Source organism: Pollicipes pollicipes, unplaced genomic scaffold (assembly GCF_011947565.3).
Source record: "Pollicipes pollicipes isolate AB1234 unplaced genomic scaffold, Ppol_2.1 Scaffold_4295;HRSCAF=5057_pilon_pilon_pilon, whole genome shotgun sequence".
NCBI lineage: Eukaryota > Metazoa > Arthropoda > Thecostraca > Pollicipedomorpha > Pollicipedidae > Pollicipes > Pollicipes pollicipes.
In genome coordinates this window covers 10212717-10228486 of record NW_023596461.1, presented here as the reverse complement: position 1 = coordinate 10228486, position 15770 = coordinate 10212717, and the positions used below count along the sequence as shown (strand labels likewise).

The 15770-nt window shown below is 51.2% G+C and overlaps 1 protein-coding gene across 3 annotated transcripts in view; it reads right to left on the bottom strand.

Moving 5' to 3' along the window:
• Positions 1-14439, bottom strand: part of LOC119096965 (NAD kinase) — a 32563-nt gene extending 18124 nt beyond the window's left edge. For 2 of the 3 annotated variants that reach the window (XM_037219968.1, XM_037219969.1), the window contains exons 1-2: positions 14135-14439; positions 5286-5369 (exon numbers count right to left, since the gene is read on the bottom strand). In XM_037219968.1, the coding sequence (XP_037075863.1) occupies positions 5286-5369; positions 14135-14277 (227 nt within the window). In that variant the 5' untranslated portion in view covers positions 14278-14439. Of the gene's footprint in view, positions 1-5285; positions 5370-6706; positions 6815-14134 lie in introns of those variants that run through there. The other variant, XM_037219970.1, reaches the window with a different exon arrangement.
• Between the last annotated feature and the right edge of the window lie 1331 nt (positions 14440-15770).

Below are 15770 nucleotides of genomic sequence, written 5' to 3'. Positions count from 1 at the left end.
CACACAATGAGGTCACCTGGCACGGCGCAGAGAATGGCATAACAGCAGCAAGGAAAAAAGCGTTATCAGCACTGTGTGGTGGTGTTAAGTGTTTGGTGCGACCCCCGGTCGTCAGGGCTGCCCGTACCGGCTCAAGGCCGCTCATGCATTTTTCATGTGCATGCCGCCGTTGTTTTCGCTCGCGGTGTGCCTGGACATGACGTCAATGTCGTCTGCTACCATGAATCCGCACAGGTGTAAGGGAGGGGGCAGCTGCTACACACGCCAAAACCGAGAAAGCTTCAGTACACCTCGCCCAGATCCGTGCAGATCCCCAGACCCGTGCAGATCCGCCCAGATCCGTGCAGATCCCCAGACCCGTGCAGATCCGCCCAGACCCGTGCAGATCCACTCAGATCCGTGCAGATCTGGGCAGCTCCACGCTTTACGCCGCTTCACTGGGATCGACACCGGCTCAGGGTCACAACTCCCCGAATGGATTCCCATCCGCGCAATATAATCCTGGGATGTCTATGGGTGCGATCCGAGGAAATGTGGTTCAATTCCGGGATCGATTCAGGGAGCTTAATTAAACTGACAACGGTTTGAGAATAACTCATATGACTCAGAGGCTCTCAAGATATGAAACCAGTCATTTCTTGGATTTGAGTGAAGATGTATGCATTCCGCAGGTAATACCATTCTACCTGATCAAACTCAAATAAGCTAAATTCTCGAGGAGTCAGTAACACTCTGATTCAGCAAACATCGGCCTGATTCCAGAGTTGATTTCGAATGATTCCAAAGTTGCTTCCGTCAGAGCTCGGAATCAAGCACCGGTCTGTATGCGCGAGGAGTGCGAGCGTGCGTGTCCGCATTAAGGCTGCACAGATCGTACCTATCAGGAGCAGCGGCAAAGCTAGCGTTCACGATGTAGTGTGCATGTAGTTTGTGCCGAAGACCTAGCACCCGGATGGGCCTACGAACGAATCCAAGATTTGCTGCTCCGTATTCATCGACAGATGGTCGAAGGCCCGGACGCTCTACCCTCCGCATTAGCACATGGTCAGTGCCTGCACAATCCTTAAGAGAACGTTTATGCTGATGCCAATGCTGATTCAAAATCTGCACGAGCAGCGAAACAGATCAGAGGCGTCGGCTGAGCCTCAGCTTTAAGTTACTTCCTATGCTCCGCCACTGCAGCTATTTTGCATCAGGGTGCGAAGGCCGCACCATGTGCACGGCTGGTGGGAAGTGGGCCGGCTCACACCGGCTATCTCTGTGCTGGCTGGGACGGCCCATTCACCGGCGGGGGGAGGGGGTAAACATGAGTCATCGTCGTATTGACCCGGCTGATGTTCGCACGCGTTATCACGCGCGGTTCGCGGAAAACGTCGACAATGCACTGTTCAGGGAATCCTATCATCAGGCCGCCGACGTGGCACGCTGCTCCAAGTTCACCAAAGTGCCACTGGATTTATAAGTCCACCAACATGACGTGCTACCGCACAACCCACCCCCGTGATTGCGAGCAAACCAACATCCTTGATAGTTGGACACTCGGAAAGGCCTTTCCGCAATGACATCGAAATGGCTCACATCCATGAAGTCACTTGTCGCACTTGTAGAGGAAATACGTGGTTGCAAGATAAGATGACCAAGCCGGTTTTCTACCCTACGATGATTTCGACCCTGTGTTTTGCGTTTGTTATGTTGCGGTCTGTCCTCTGTCGCTTTGTTAAAGCCTTCTTGCCTGAAGATGGGATGGGTGGCCCGACACTGCATTGTTTTATGCCCGCATAGAAGAGACTGCTCACACTGCCAGGAAGGGCCCTGACAGATCCCAATCTTGTGTGGGGGCCCACCTCCACTGCGGCTCCTTCCGTTCTTCTTCGGATTTCTTCCAAGCTACCCGGGGCAGATTCGTCTTGTTCGTGTTGTGCGCATGTGCACAACAAAGGCAGGGTCGGTCTACAATCTGCCAAAGAAAATGGGTGCACTCATTTGTTTGGTGTTCATTTAGGACCTAAACTGCCTTCAAAATTGAATCTTTTAACAGCCTCCCATGGGTCATAAGAATTTTGGAACACTCTTTCCTTAATTATAAGAATCGAATACAAGAGCGTCGTCATTTGAGTTTCAGTCTTTAGCGGGCCTAAGCCTACGTAACTGTCATGTGCCTGAAGGACCACCTTGTGGCTGGGACACTGTATGCATGACTGCGAAGTGGGGAGGTAACCACAGAGGCGGTTAGGAGTTGCCTTTTGACCGGGGAACTGTCATGTGACTGGGGAATTGTAACGTAGCTGAGGAACTTCCATTTGACTGTGGAACTGTCATGTGGCAGGGTACTGTCACGTACCTAGGGAGCCTCCGTGTGACCGTAGAAATGTCCTGTGGCTGGGACCTGCAACACAGTGATGGAGCTTCCACGTGACTGTGGAATTGTCATGTGGCTGAGGAAAATCTTAGTGCCATGAACTGCTGTGTGACCGAGGAGCTGTCATGTGGCTGGAGAATTGCGACATGATTGGGTAGCTGTCTTATGACTGGGCGGCTGTCGTGCGACTAGGGAGCTGTCTTATGAACGAGAAATGTTCGTGCTACTGGACAACCGTGCGGGCTGAAGAACTGTTGTCCAACTGAATAGCTGTCTTTGACATCGATGGTCCCATCGGTGTAAATCCCATGGGCTGCCAACGCGAGGCTGGCGACAGCCTGCCTCGGACCTCGTGGGCCTCTGCTGAGCAAGGGCCTCTGCTGAGCGTCTGCCGGCATAGTCCCGAGCCCGGGCCAGCAGCGGTGGTTACCTCCAGAACTCGACATCCCAGGCGGCGAGCTGTCGGCGACAGTCCGAGGCGGCGCACTGTCGGCGACACTCCGAGGTGGCGCACTGTCGGCGACACTCCGAGGCGGCGCACTGTCGACGACAGTCCGAGGCGGCGCCGGTCGTGCAGAGCTCCGGCCCGGCCACCACTCTCATCACCAGGCAGTCACCGCGCCTCGCCGCTGGTGGGTCCCACCCTCGCCGCTGATGGGTCCCACACGCGCCGCTGATGGGTCCCACACGCACCCCCGCCGTCGGAGCCGTGCGCTGGGGCGGCACGGGCGGGCTGAACTGAGGTCACGAACTCGATGCACCGACGGACGACGCGTGGCCGCACCTGAGGCGCGCGCACTGGGACCCGGCCGACGCTGACTCATGTGGTGGCCGGCACTTCGTGCATGTACGATACCAGGTCAATAACGCCGTCGCCATTACGGCCACCGCTCAGCTGCGAGGCGCTGGTATGGCGGCGGACCGTGTCGATGTGTTCAATGGGGTTTTTGTTCCGCTGTATACTTATACCGCGCAACATTGCGTCGCACACATACATGTCATTCTCTCAAAATATCTCCTCAGCATGCCTTTTTAAGCGTGTACGCATAATTTTACCAAAGGGGAGGGGTGCAGCTTAAAAGATTCGAACTGAAAAACGAACTTAGTGCGTCACAGTCGCGTGCTATTTTTTGCGGGTCGTTAAGTCATTGGTATCCATTAAATAAGTAACAGTTGATGAAACCGCATGTTCCCGATCTGTCATCTTAGCGTGCCCACCAGTAATTTTCAACTGTCATTATTTAGTCATCTACATATTCGCACATGCCATAAGTTTGGTGAGGAATAGGCACGTACCCCTGGGGTTATGTCCGTACGCCCCTGCTCGTTCCCACATAATTCAATGCTTTAAAACACTACCGGTGGGACTATAAGGGATTCAGTCACATTTATTTACGTTTTCCAGCGACCTGAGAAATATTTAAGAGCCAAACGGAGTGAGCCTAACACTGAGGCGCCAACGAGCAGAGCTGTCACCAGCAATCAAACGAGGTTGCATTTGGTCACAGCCATGTACCAGGTCACAGCCATGTTAAGTTGCATTTGACAAATTTACCCTGCCCCATCGCACCGCATTGCTGTTATTCCATCAACATAAAACGTTCCAAGTATAGTTACTGCGCCGGCTCAAACGTTATAGAGAACGGTTTCGACATTAAAGCGCAATTTTGGACTCGTCCATGAGATCCCCTGTCGGGAAGCTATCACTCTAGAAACGTAAGGCCTCAGCGCCTGCACGCCGTTAAAGTTCATGCTTTAAACATAATTTTGAATAACTGCCCGTTTATAAGAATTTTTGAGATGTGCATGTCTTTTAATTATTGTGCATGTCCATTTAATCATATCTGTTCTCTATTGGACTTCGCTAGTTCATCAAGCAAGCAATTCAAGTCAGCTAATGCTGCCGACGGGGACAATTTGAAACGACCGTAGCCTTCACGAAAAAGAGCCATGTTACGACGCTTACGTGCAACGTCTCGTCACAGATACAAAGTAGGGAGACGGCGGCACCTTTTTCGCGGGCATAATTCCACAAAGTGCATCCAGCGAGCCTGGGATGTCAATAACGATACAATGTTACGCCTGACGGTGGCAAATGGTGGTGCTTACAAGGCACACATCCACCGAAACAATTCGATGACGCACGCCTCTGCACCGGGCTTATCTACAATGCGAGCCAATGACGTCATCAAAGGTGCCACGGCCTTATCGATTGCGTATTGGCGACATTCACTTGCCCCGATGTCTCATTGTTGCCCAGCGGTGGCCGAAGCCACGATACTCGATATTTTTTGTAACCGGTGGGAAACCATTCGAGGTACAAATCCATCTACCGCTTCCGCTGTATTTATTGCAGTTACCGAAGAGTTCTTTTCCAAGTGCTATGAGAAGCATAACGTACAAATAATCGTCGAAATACTTGACACAGTTGGTTGATTTTTTGTGGTCATACCGTGGTGCATGACGGCAATGCGAGCTTCATTGGTTCGCATCGACATCCACTGTGTTTTCACCTGTAACGGGCTGTTTTGACTGAAAGTATTATCTAGAGCAGGGGTTAAGTTTCCTATTCAGATGAGGGGAGGCTGGATATCATACACCCCCCCCCCCCCTCCCGTCTCAGCTTGGGCTTTAGCCCCCTCAACTTTGAGAAGTGGGCGAAATCCGGGGAACGGCCAGTTTGTTCGCTTATTCTGAGGGGTGGGTTGCGTCACGTTTCACTGTTTAGCCCCCCCCCCCCCTCCCCGTCTTGATCCTTTTGGCCTTTTGCGGGCCTACCCTCCAGCTCTAGAAGTTGCCAAATAGCAGCGAATCATTGTGGCTGTATACCAGACTAACGACAGAAAGCTTAATCTCAGGGGGCTGATCGTTCACACGACCGCACGCACAACGAAACGGCCGCGCTCCGACGCCAGGTAACACTCACATGACCATGGCCGAGTTTTTCATGATGCGCCCACATGGTCCGAACTGCTGGATGGGGCTGGGTGCGTTCAGCGAGCGGGTTCTCCTGAAACACAGAGGGGACGCTGTCGTAACTGCTGGATAGGGCTGGGCGCGTTCGGCCAGCGGGTTCTCCTGGAACACAGAGGGGACGCTATCGTAACTGCTGGATGGGGCTGGGCGCGTTCAGCGAGCGGGTTCTCCTGGAACACAGAGCGGACGCTATGGTAACTGCCGGATGGGGCTGGGCGCGTTCAGCGAGCGGGTTCTCCTGGAACACGGAGGGGACGTTGGTCGTAAGCGGTGCAGACCTCGCCGTTCCCGATGTCATCCAATCTTCGCCTTTACTTGCACGTGTTATGCGACGGTAATAGAGCGGTGTGGTACATATATTTAATTCGTTAAGATGCATCACTCATACTCACTTGCAGCTGCGCAACACTTCGAGGGCACGTTTTTCAATCAGCTGTTTAAGTGACGTTCAAGCTGCAGAGACTGACAATAAACAAAAGCAACAAGAAAGACACCGACAGTTCTTCGGGTTTTGACATAAACTGCGATAATTGTTCGAGTTTTTCAATTAGAAAACCCGAGCAAGGACAGAACAAACTTATCAAATGTTCCTACGCCAAGGTCTTTAACAACACTTGCATATATATATATATATATATATATATATATATATATATATATATATATGTGTGTGTGTATATATATATATATATATATATATATATATATATATATATATATATATATGGGTGAATGTACGGCGGAAGAAGATAAAGTTACCTCCAACCGCGTCAACTGGGGTCTATCAGGCCACGGATGGAAAATTTCACTGGTGATGATGAGCACTACGATAAACGAGGATAGTAGGGTCAGAGCAGAAAACGCGTCATTTATCGCAGCTTGCGTAAATCGGATAACTGAGAGGACTGAGCTCAGTGATAAGCATACTTTTGTAGCGCGTTCGTGGAACGTTTTGTCATTTCCTCCAGAGTTCCACGAAATACTTTGCATTGCATACCTGTTGATTCTAGTGCTGTGAGGTGTCTACAAAATGTTGCTTTCCACACATGGTCGCATGGATTTGAATACAAAGTAGTGTAGTGGCGGCAGGGTGTTGATGTGGTGGCAGGGTGCTGATATGGTGGCGGGTGCTGATGTGGTGGCAGGGTGCTGATGTGGTGGCAGGGTGCTGATGCGGTGTCAGGGTGCTGATACGGTGGCAGGGTGCTGATGTGGTGGCAGGGTGCTGATGTGGTGGCAGGGTGCTGATGTGGTGGCGGGGTGCTGATGTGGTGGCAGGGTGCTGATGTGGTGTCAGGGTCCTGATGTGGTGGCGGGGTGTTGATGCGGTGTCAGGGTGCTGATGTGGTGGCGGGGTGCTGATGTGCCCACCTGAGCGCCAGGTGCTCCGCGAACGCCACTGACAGCGACATCCCGCTGCTGGGGCGAGCCGGCGGCGACATCTCGGGTCAGCGCGCGCGTCGGCACTGTGTCCGAGCAGCACAGAGGCGTCCGAGCGGCGGCACACTACGCCACGCACATCACACTATGACCCTGGACAGGGAGCGCTGACGACCGCGCTCGCTGGGGAGGGCCGACGGCGTCTGCTCCGCCACCGGCGATACCACTGCGCTGCAGCTGCAGCGGCGTCGGACTCTACCAATGGCGGCGAAAGTGGCGCCCCGAGGTCGGGTCAGAGGTGAGGCGCGCCGCGAGCCCCTCCTTCCGGCAGGTGAGCCGGCGGCCGTGACCGTGCGGCCGGTGCCGGCTGACTCGGCGCGTGAGACGACCGGCTGCGGGCTGCGACTCTGGCGCTCGGCGCATGCCAAGCGCTCCGGCGTCCCGCGCAGCCGCCGCGTCGGTCAGAGGGCGTGGAGGCGGGTCAGGGTGGCGGCGGCGCCGGAGCGGCTGCTATCCCAGCGAGGATGACGCGCAGGTCCGCGCCGAGACAGGTCACTCAAGGTAATTCGCAAGCAATCAGGCTGCCAGCCGGGAGAGGCCGACGTAGTACGGAAGGTGGCCTGAGGGTGTCGTGGAATCTCAACGACTGTCAGTGAAACAATCACCAAAACGGCTTCCGCGGATCCACGGTTACGAACGACTTTGCAGAGAAAATATCAGTGATTCGAAGAAAAAGTGACGGAGAAAATTTTCCTTTCATCGAATCCACGGCTAACATAAGTCACGATTGAGCCTGCTACCCGTCAGTGGAGTTATAAAAGGCACCTATTTTTGCAGGAGATGAAAAACGTGTAATATGATTACTGCGGACGAAAATGTGGATCGAATACCTTCAGAAGCATGTAATTTAAAATGTGCAAGTTTTTTCTTACGGTTCTAAACAGCCTTCGATATGTTTTAAGTGTCAAACAAGGAATTCCATTGGTGTTCCATGGCAGAAACTTTTGCCGAGGGGCGTTTTTTTTGGGGGGGGATGAGGGGCCCCTGCAGTGACGCCGCTGTGGTCTGGCCGCAAAGCAGAACATTTAGTCGAACTCGGACAAGCAGTGAATGATTGAACGTCCATTGCCAGCGAACGGTGGACGAGCTGGGAACTTCTGAAGGTTATGGAGGACTGAGGATTTGCTTTTTAAATAAATCAATTCCGGATGGTTCGTACAGGAAGGCTTTTGGGTTCATAACAGCTGCTAAGCACAGCATACTGCGCATGCCCTGAATCCACCACCCACATCGCTTCGTTCGGTTCAATGGATGAGTCTGTCTCCACCGTTTTCACCAGGCAGGATGGGGAGGGTGATACGTACCGCTCGATGCTACAAAACGGCCGCCCCGACGTGGGCTGACCCTCTTTGGCCGGTTGTCAGCTGACCTTTCCGTTTCAGCTGGACTAAACCACGTGCCCGCTCTGGGACCCGTACCCAGTGCCGCTGGGGAACCAGTCCAGCATCTTTCCCCGGATCACGGAGGACCACGGACCGCGGCTAAGGGAAGTTGGTGCCCAGATGCTAATTTCAAGGTCGTTTCCGGTAATTTTGGTTAGGTCGTTACGTCCGGTGCGCACTACGCTGTGCGCACAGGGTACTTAACCTGTTGAGGCCATTGTGGTGAAATTCCCTGAACTGTACTTTGATGCAGAACAAATTCACGTTATTTACGGTATCTGATAAGCAATCAAGGTACGTGCCCAGCATAATACTTCTTACCTCGACCAATACCAACTGTGTCTGACTGTGTTCCGCTGCTAGCTATCAGCACAGAAGCCCATGACCCATAAAGAAGTGCTTGGTCCAATGCTAGGCTGCAATGGCGCCCCTGAGGCCTTTGTACAGATTTGTGTGTTGCCTTCTTGGGGTAGGATTGCTCTGTCTTGTATTCTAGCATTTTTTTCGAAGGGCTAGGCTTGGGACAAGCATAAATTTAATGTATATTAGCCACAGCAAAAACAAGCGTTGAAGCGTATGACCAAACGCTATCACCAGGATATTTAGAACTCAAACAATGCGTGATCTTTGCGGGAAACGGCGTGTGTTTTACTGTGAGCTACGATGTGACGTAACAGCCACTGGCTCTCTCCCGATTGGCCAGATAGAAACTCGGTTGAGACTTCGAAGCCCACAAGTTATTATCGTGGTCTGTTCGCACGGTATTTGTTTGCAGGCCTGAGATGCGCGTCGGACCTGGGTCAATAGCCGGTGTCGTCACCATAAAATGCGTGATGTGAATCAAATACCTGTGAGTGTCGAACAGAAATCCAAGGCGGCTTACTCGTCACAATGTCGATCATGCCTAAGGGTTGACTGTCTGCTTGAATCGTCTTAAAAATGCACGCATCCAAGGATGTTGCAAGCGATAAACCGAGGTTATTCGTCCACACAAAAATACCCTGCACATTATATATTGAAACATACAGCCAAAGCCCTTTGATCACTCATTCTCTAAAAGACTGTCTAGTGTGACCTGACGGGACTAGACGGATGAGATCGCATGTCCTGCTGAGTGCAGCGGGGGTGAGTGTCCAAGTGTGACATGGGCAGATGCCCGTCAGACACGCATCGCACGTAAATAACGTTCCGTGCGAGCCTTCAACCCTGCCAGGCTCACATCTGTTCAACATGGCAGCGTGGCGGAGCGACGAAAACCATTTTCAGTTGTTTTTTCTTCTTAATGCGCTATCAAACATGGTAGGTTATGCCATGTTAATGTGAAACACGGTGCATGCTCGTTATTTTCATTTTTGTTAATGACCAGGTGTTTTCATAGCCCCTCACTTTCCGAAAAAGGCAAACTGCATTTGCGTCAAGGACCACAGTGCCGGAGAAAACAAGCTGTTTTGCGAGTTACATTGCACTTCAGCGTAAGATCGCCAGCAAAGGGGATGTCCCAGGGCCTTGCAAATACTCCCATGACTTGCACAAGCTCAACACGAATAGCAGGTCAAGGCCAAGCGAGCAGAACAAGTGAGAGCGTGGGAATGAGGCACGCAGTTGTTGACCTGTGCGACCGATGATTTCCGAATGATCACAAGGTGATGGGCTATCCCTAAATGACTTGGACTGGACCGCCTGTAGCACCACTCTCGGGTTCTGACTGTACCTTCATGGACAGTGCCAGAGAGCGACGGAAAACCTTCAGTAATTACCCGCTGTGGATCACGCTATCACGATAGCACAAAAATGGTCAAAAATTGGACTATGTGGAGGCCGGCCGTAATTGTCCCGTGTTTGTTTTGCAGGCTGTATTCGGAAACGGAAGCACCTGAGTATCAACAACTTCTTTTTATACATAAGCCTCACACAGCCTGTCGAAATTCGATTTCCTGCATTGGCCAGGGCCGACTACGAATATCCCGCCATTCGCACTGTTATGACCGTCAAAGTCGAACGTGCCTGACATGCTGATCGACGTTCTTTGACCATGGACGCTACTGTTAAATGAAGGCCGTTGTAATACTGCGTTCCGACCGATTATATTCGATGGTATGTGTTGCGTGTTTACCGCCAGGGCGTATCCAGGAGGATACGGAAGGGGTCTGAGCGCTTGGCTGTCAACACGAACTGATTGTCGAGATCTTCTAATGGCGCAATAAATGCAGGCAATGCATCAAGTGCGCGAATGCCAAAACTACGCGTGCACCGATGACGCTGGGCCAATGGAATGAGCAGAGCTGCAAAAGCACCTGGCATTTGGGAGTTTGAGTATCGAACACAGTGCTCGCGGTTAGTTTCTTTCCCGGCCATTCGCATCATGTATGTCGGCAATGATAATATGCAAAGGTTGTTTATAGGTACGGAGAATGGTGGTGTCGCGCACGTCACTGTATTCGGCGACAAAAGAAAATGTGGCAGCAGTTGCTCATTGTTTTCCTCAGTTAACAACCCGAGCCCCCGTGCGGTGCGACACAAGCGTAATCACTCGTACCTCAGGACTCGGACTGGCAACCGGCTGGTTGCGGCCGAGTGGCCGGGACTAGCATTGCTGCGTTGGTCGTGCTGGTCCGGTTTGAAACTTCGGTGCCGGCATCGAGGTGATGCCGGCCCGGACTGACAGACAGGGAAGTGCGTCCAGAGAGGGACAGATCACGAAGAGCAAAGAACATTGCGCTGTCAGGCTGCACAAATAGTATATTAGCGATACGGCTCGGTTCGAATACCACACTTGACAGTAGCAAACATCTCCCTAGATCCGGCAGTCAATATGCCAATAGCGGCCAAACAATGGTCATACTGTCAACCGTTCTGTGGTAGGCATATCACTAATATCATTACCTAACATTAATAGAACAGCGAAGCTATGTGGACGCACACAGTTCTCACCCGACGCACAATGCCACACACAACGCACTCGTTGGCGCCACCTATTGGTGGCCCACACGACTAAGCTTTGACCTCGTGCCGCTACAGTGGTATTACATGATATATATGGGCCAGTAAATATATCGATTTCAGGCTTATAAGTTTACTATTGTCCAAGCTGTGGTGATATGCCCATCATTTTCACGTTAGCTGGGATATATTTAGCAAAATGCAGCAGAGGCGTGGCTACGTGGCATAACAGGCATTATAAACAAATACTGATCAGTTTATAAACAAAATGGATGACTTAAGTATGCACACCCCTAATGTTAACCAGACTCGGTTTTCCTTGCAGAGATCATCCCTAGAGCACAAAATTTGACGTTTGTTCCAAGTCAGCTGTGTATTGCCGGGTTTTCATTCCAAGTTTTAACACATTAAATAAGCTTTGACATGTTGTCCACTCACCTCGTAATTAAGGGCAAGGGGGTTCATGAAGGAAAGTGTTCCTGTTACAGACCATCTGCACTTAGTGAAGAAATTAATGATGACATGCACATTGATTGAACAAGCATGGCTCAAGATAATCGTTGACAGGAAGAACACAGTGTGGATTGGTTGTACCCGTCGAAGCTCTTCAGCCAGTGCCCACAAGAAAGTGAGCAGCAACTGGAGCAGATTCTACAGGAAGCTTACAGAGAGCAGTGCTCTCACTTGCTGGCAGGAGAATAGTGCTACCTCCAAACTGACTGGGAAAATTGATCTTCAGTAGCTACAGAGCACCAATAATCTCGCTCCTTTTGTGGAGACAGCACAACATTGCTTTCTCTGCCGGCACATCTGTCAGCGAACCCGCTACAGAGCGGGTGAGGCAACTAACACACTGAACCTACTTCTGACAAATCAATAAGGTTTGATTAGTGATATGAAGCTCCTTAGGAGCCATATGGAAGAGGTGGGTCTTGAAGAGGCCCATGACTACTTCAAATGCAAAATGCAAAATGCTGTTTAAGAAATCTTCGTTAAAAATTCAAATCCAAGGAAGAATTTGGACCTTGAACGAGAGGCACGGGTGACCAAATAAAAGCAAAACCTCATGTCATCGTCCTTTACTCAGCCTCTGGACATTTTGGATCATGCAAGATTTGTTCAATGTAGGAATGGCTTGAGACAGCTGACAAGACCAGAAGGCTTCGCAAGAGCTAAACAAGGCACGCAGCATTAGAAAAGGAGTACAAGTAAAAGGCCTTTTGGTGATAAGCAAGTTATACGCTACACAACAGGTGTAGAGTCAGAGATCATGTGGTTTGGAGGGTAGACTAACTTTTGGTAACCTAGAGAAGAAAATCGGCTGAGCCGATTTTTTTTTGGCAAGCAAGTTCATCACAGGAAGTTCACATCCGCTCCCGAAGGTGTTCTGTTATGAAGGCCCATCCCTTGAAAATGCTGGAGTTTCCCATCGTGATGCGGCTCAGAACTTGTCTGTGCTGAAGTCAACTAGCTCACCTGGTCCAGATTTCATCCACCCTGGAGCACTGCGCTAAGGAGCAAGTGTATTTTTGGTACCTCTCAGTTTGCTGTTCCGCAAACTTCTCGATGCTGTAGGGCTCCCCTCTGGATAAAAAATACGTGAATTGATCACAATTTACACGGAAAGAAACATACAAAACTATACAAGCCACAGACCTGTAAGCCTTACTGTAGTCCAATAAAAATGCAGAATCGCTTAGTAGTGACAGGTTGTCGCACCACATGACAGAATCTGAGCTCTGTAGACGTGGATCCGCGGGGATTTTTTACCAAAGCGGTCCAGCTCCACTCACATTCTGGAGGTGATGACAGAATGGACCTCGGCAGTAGAGGGCAGGGCTCAGTAGACGTGGCGTACCTTGACTTCATCAAGGCTTTCGAATCAGTGTCATATTAACGGTCTCTTCTCAAACTTTATACGTAGTGTATGGGGTAGGGATAAACTGTTGTGATGGATCAAAGCTTTTCTCGATGGTCGAAGCCAAGGGGCGGTGATCCATGGTTTCAAGTCCGCTGGGTGGCGGAATCCATCAGCGGTCCGCTCTTCGGCCAACTTTGTTCACCATTTTTGTCAATGCATCCCTGAGCAAGCACGAGCGGCATTTAGGCTCTTAGGCTGTTCACTGACGGCATCAAGCTTTATTTGAATGCACTTGGATTGCTGCCGCATTGGTCCATCCAGGCAGACCTGTATGCCGTTGTGGAATGGTCCAATAAGCGGATCTTGCCCTTTAATCGAATTGCTGGGTGATGCGCATTTTTGACAGTAATTCCCTGGCCGAATTACTCCCCAAATGGAGTGTTAATCGAAGAGGTGAACCAGGAGAAGGATTTGGGTACCGTACACAGTCAATTCAAGTTCCGCCGGCAGATGGCAGTAGCAGTCTCAAAGGCTTTCCAGGTGCTGGCGATGGTGAGACGCTCCTTCGCCAACACAGACAAATGTATTCTTCCCTGCTGTGCACACAATGGTAACGCCGCTCTTCCAGTCTGGCAACATCATCTGGGGCCCGTTTAGGAATCTGGACCAAAAGCGACCGGAGTAAATAGTTGAATAATACGGTTGGATTCACGAATCTCGTGACATTGCAACATCTGTTTTTCAACTGGGTGTTATCTGCTTTGAAAGCATAACGTATTTTCTCCGCTGAAAGCAGAACGTATTTTCTCCTCTGAGTACTATGCATATTTTTTATCTTAATATTACACGGAAAAGTCCAGAAGACGTAACATTTTCTATCAGTTTAATTTCTCCTTGCCCTTCAACGCAATGATGATGCTGCGCTGCTGCAATTCTTTTTCATAGCTGTGATATATTTATTGTAAGCTTTTTAAAGTCAACATGTGCCTGCAGCTACAAAGGAAACCTCCGCCAGGGAAGCAGAAAAAACTCGATACGTTGGTGTGTTGATACTGCACAGTGGACGCCAGGGCGCGTATTAATCTCTGCGTACGGTGGCGATGCATAGTTGTCATCTTTTAACGATGTGCCACCAATAGCCCCTGTGGGCTACTGCACCATCCGAATGTCTCTCACCTAAACCGAGGCTTTCCGTCGGGCCTGAGGGCGGGGTTCAGTTCACCACACACGTCACAGTCCAGTTCGTCCCGCGTTCCGTCGACACCGGCGCCGTCCCCGTCGAGTACAGCGTCCACGTGCTTCGCAGGGGCTGCCGCCATGACGCTGCGTCCGGCCTCCAGAAGCCCCCTGAGCCCTGAGGCCCCGCTGTCAGGGCCTCTGAGGCTTGGCTTTGTCCAATGCCCTAGTCTACGCTGTGCTGTGCTGCAGCGCACGGCAAAAGCCACAAGGTGGAAGTTGCACTGCACACTGCACTTCCTCAGACCTCCTCAGGCGAACCACCTCAGTGCGAAGCCCAGCCTCGGCCTAGGCCCGACCGTGCTCGCTCGCGCCAGGCGGGGGGCTGGCCTCAGGGGTGGCCGAGCGCCACTGGACTGCCGGCGGCACGGCGCCGACACGACCGTGCTGGCTCCGTGTTGGCGCCGCACACTGAGGCGGCCCGCGACCCAGGTCGTTCGACATCTATTTTTACAGGCGCCGGGTCAGCGGGGCAACCGAGCAAGAACACCGCCGGCAAAACAGCGCCGGTGACGGGCGGCGGCGGGTAGCGGCGCCGCCCGGCCGGTGACACTCCTAGAGTGGGTGCCGCTATTTTCACTCCTTTGTCTGGGATTCTTCACCCAATCCTGTTACATGCGAGGAGTGGGCAGATTCTGCCCTCCTCCTCCCCCCATCCCACCTTTACAGCATGTTTTTGGACCTCCGTTTCCAAATACTTTCCATTAGCCTCATTGAAACCGTTAGAGAGCAACGGATGCCCACTAATTGTTGGGGCACTGCTGCAGCCGTAAAAAGTACGCAAACACCGCAGTCGTAGAACCTCAACGACACTTTGCACGTGACACCGCGCTTTGCATAGCGCCGCCATGCTCCGTTTCAGAGGGCTATGCATAAGTCCTCTGCGAAGCAAGCCGTTCGTCTCGGAGAGTGCTTACGCTCAGCGTTCTTTTAAGCATCTGAGCAAAATCGGACGAGGATGTCATATGAAATCTGAATGCGGCAGCCGTAATATCAACCTTGGTTTTCATAGAATTCTCCTTGACAAGATCCGCAGAATTGCGTGGATTCTCGCATGCGAGCATTAGGTCCCTGTAGCGAGAATACCCTGTCACAAAGTACCCGGGTATATTCAAAACACTGTTTCATTACAGTTTTGTGGTCGAACGCCTCAGATATGACCTCGAAAATTCATCTCGGAAGGTGTTTTTTTACGTCCCAGGCTGCTACGTATGGTTTCTTTTCACACGAAACTTATCTTTGCAGGGTAGCTTGACATATAGCATGCTACTATGTGACCTTTGATTTTCTTTTTTTGGTGGAAGGGGGCAATGGCCCTCAAGAAAAGGTTGTCAGAGACCTTGTGAAGGTCATTGGGCCTCTTGGAACATGTCTTAAAGATCTAACGTGATCTTTGGCAGGGCTTCTGGAGGTCCAAAGGTCCAAAGGTGACATTCTACGGCCGATTTCGGAGGTCCCAGAAACCCCTTAAATTAGGAGACCCTCAGAACTGCAAGGTCCCTCTTTACATGGACCTTATAAGTCCAAGAATGACCCTTGTGACAGGGATCTTAAAACTGCAAGGAGCTCCCAAGCA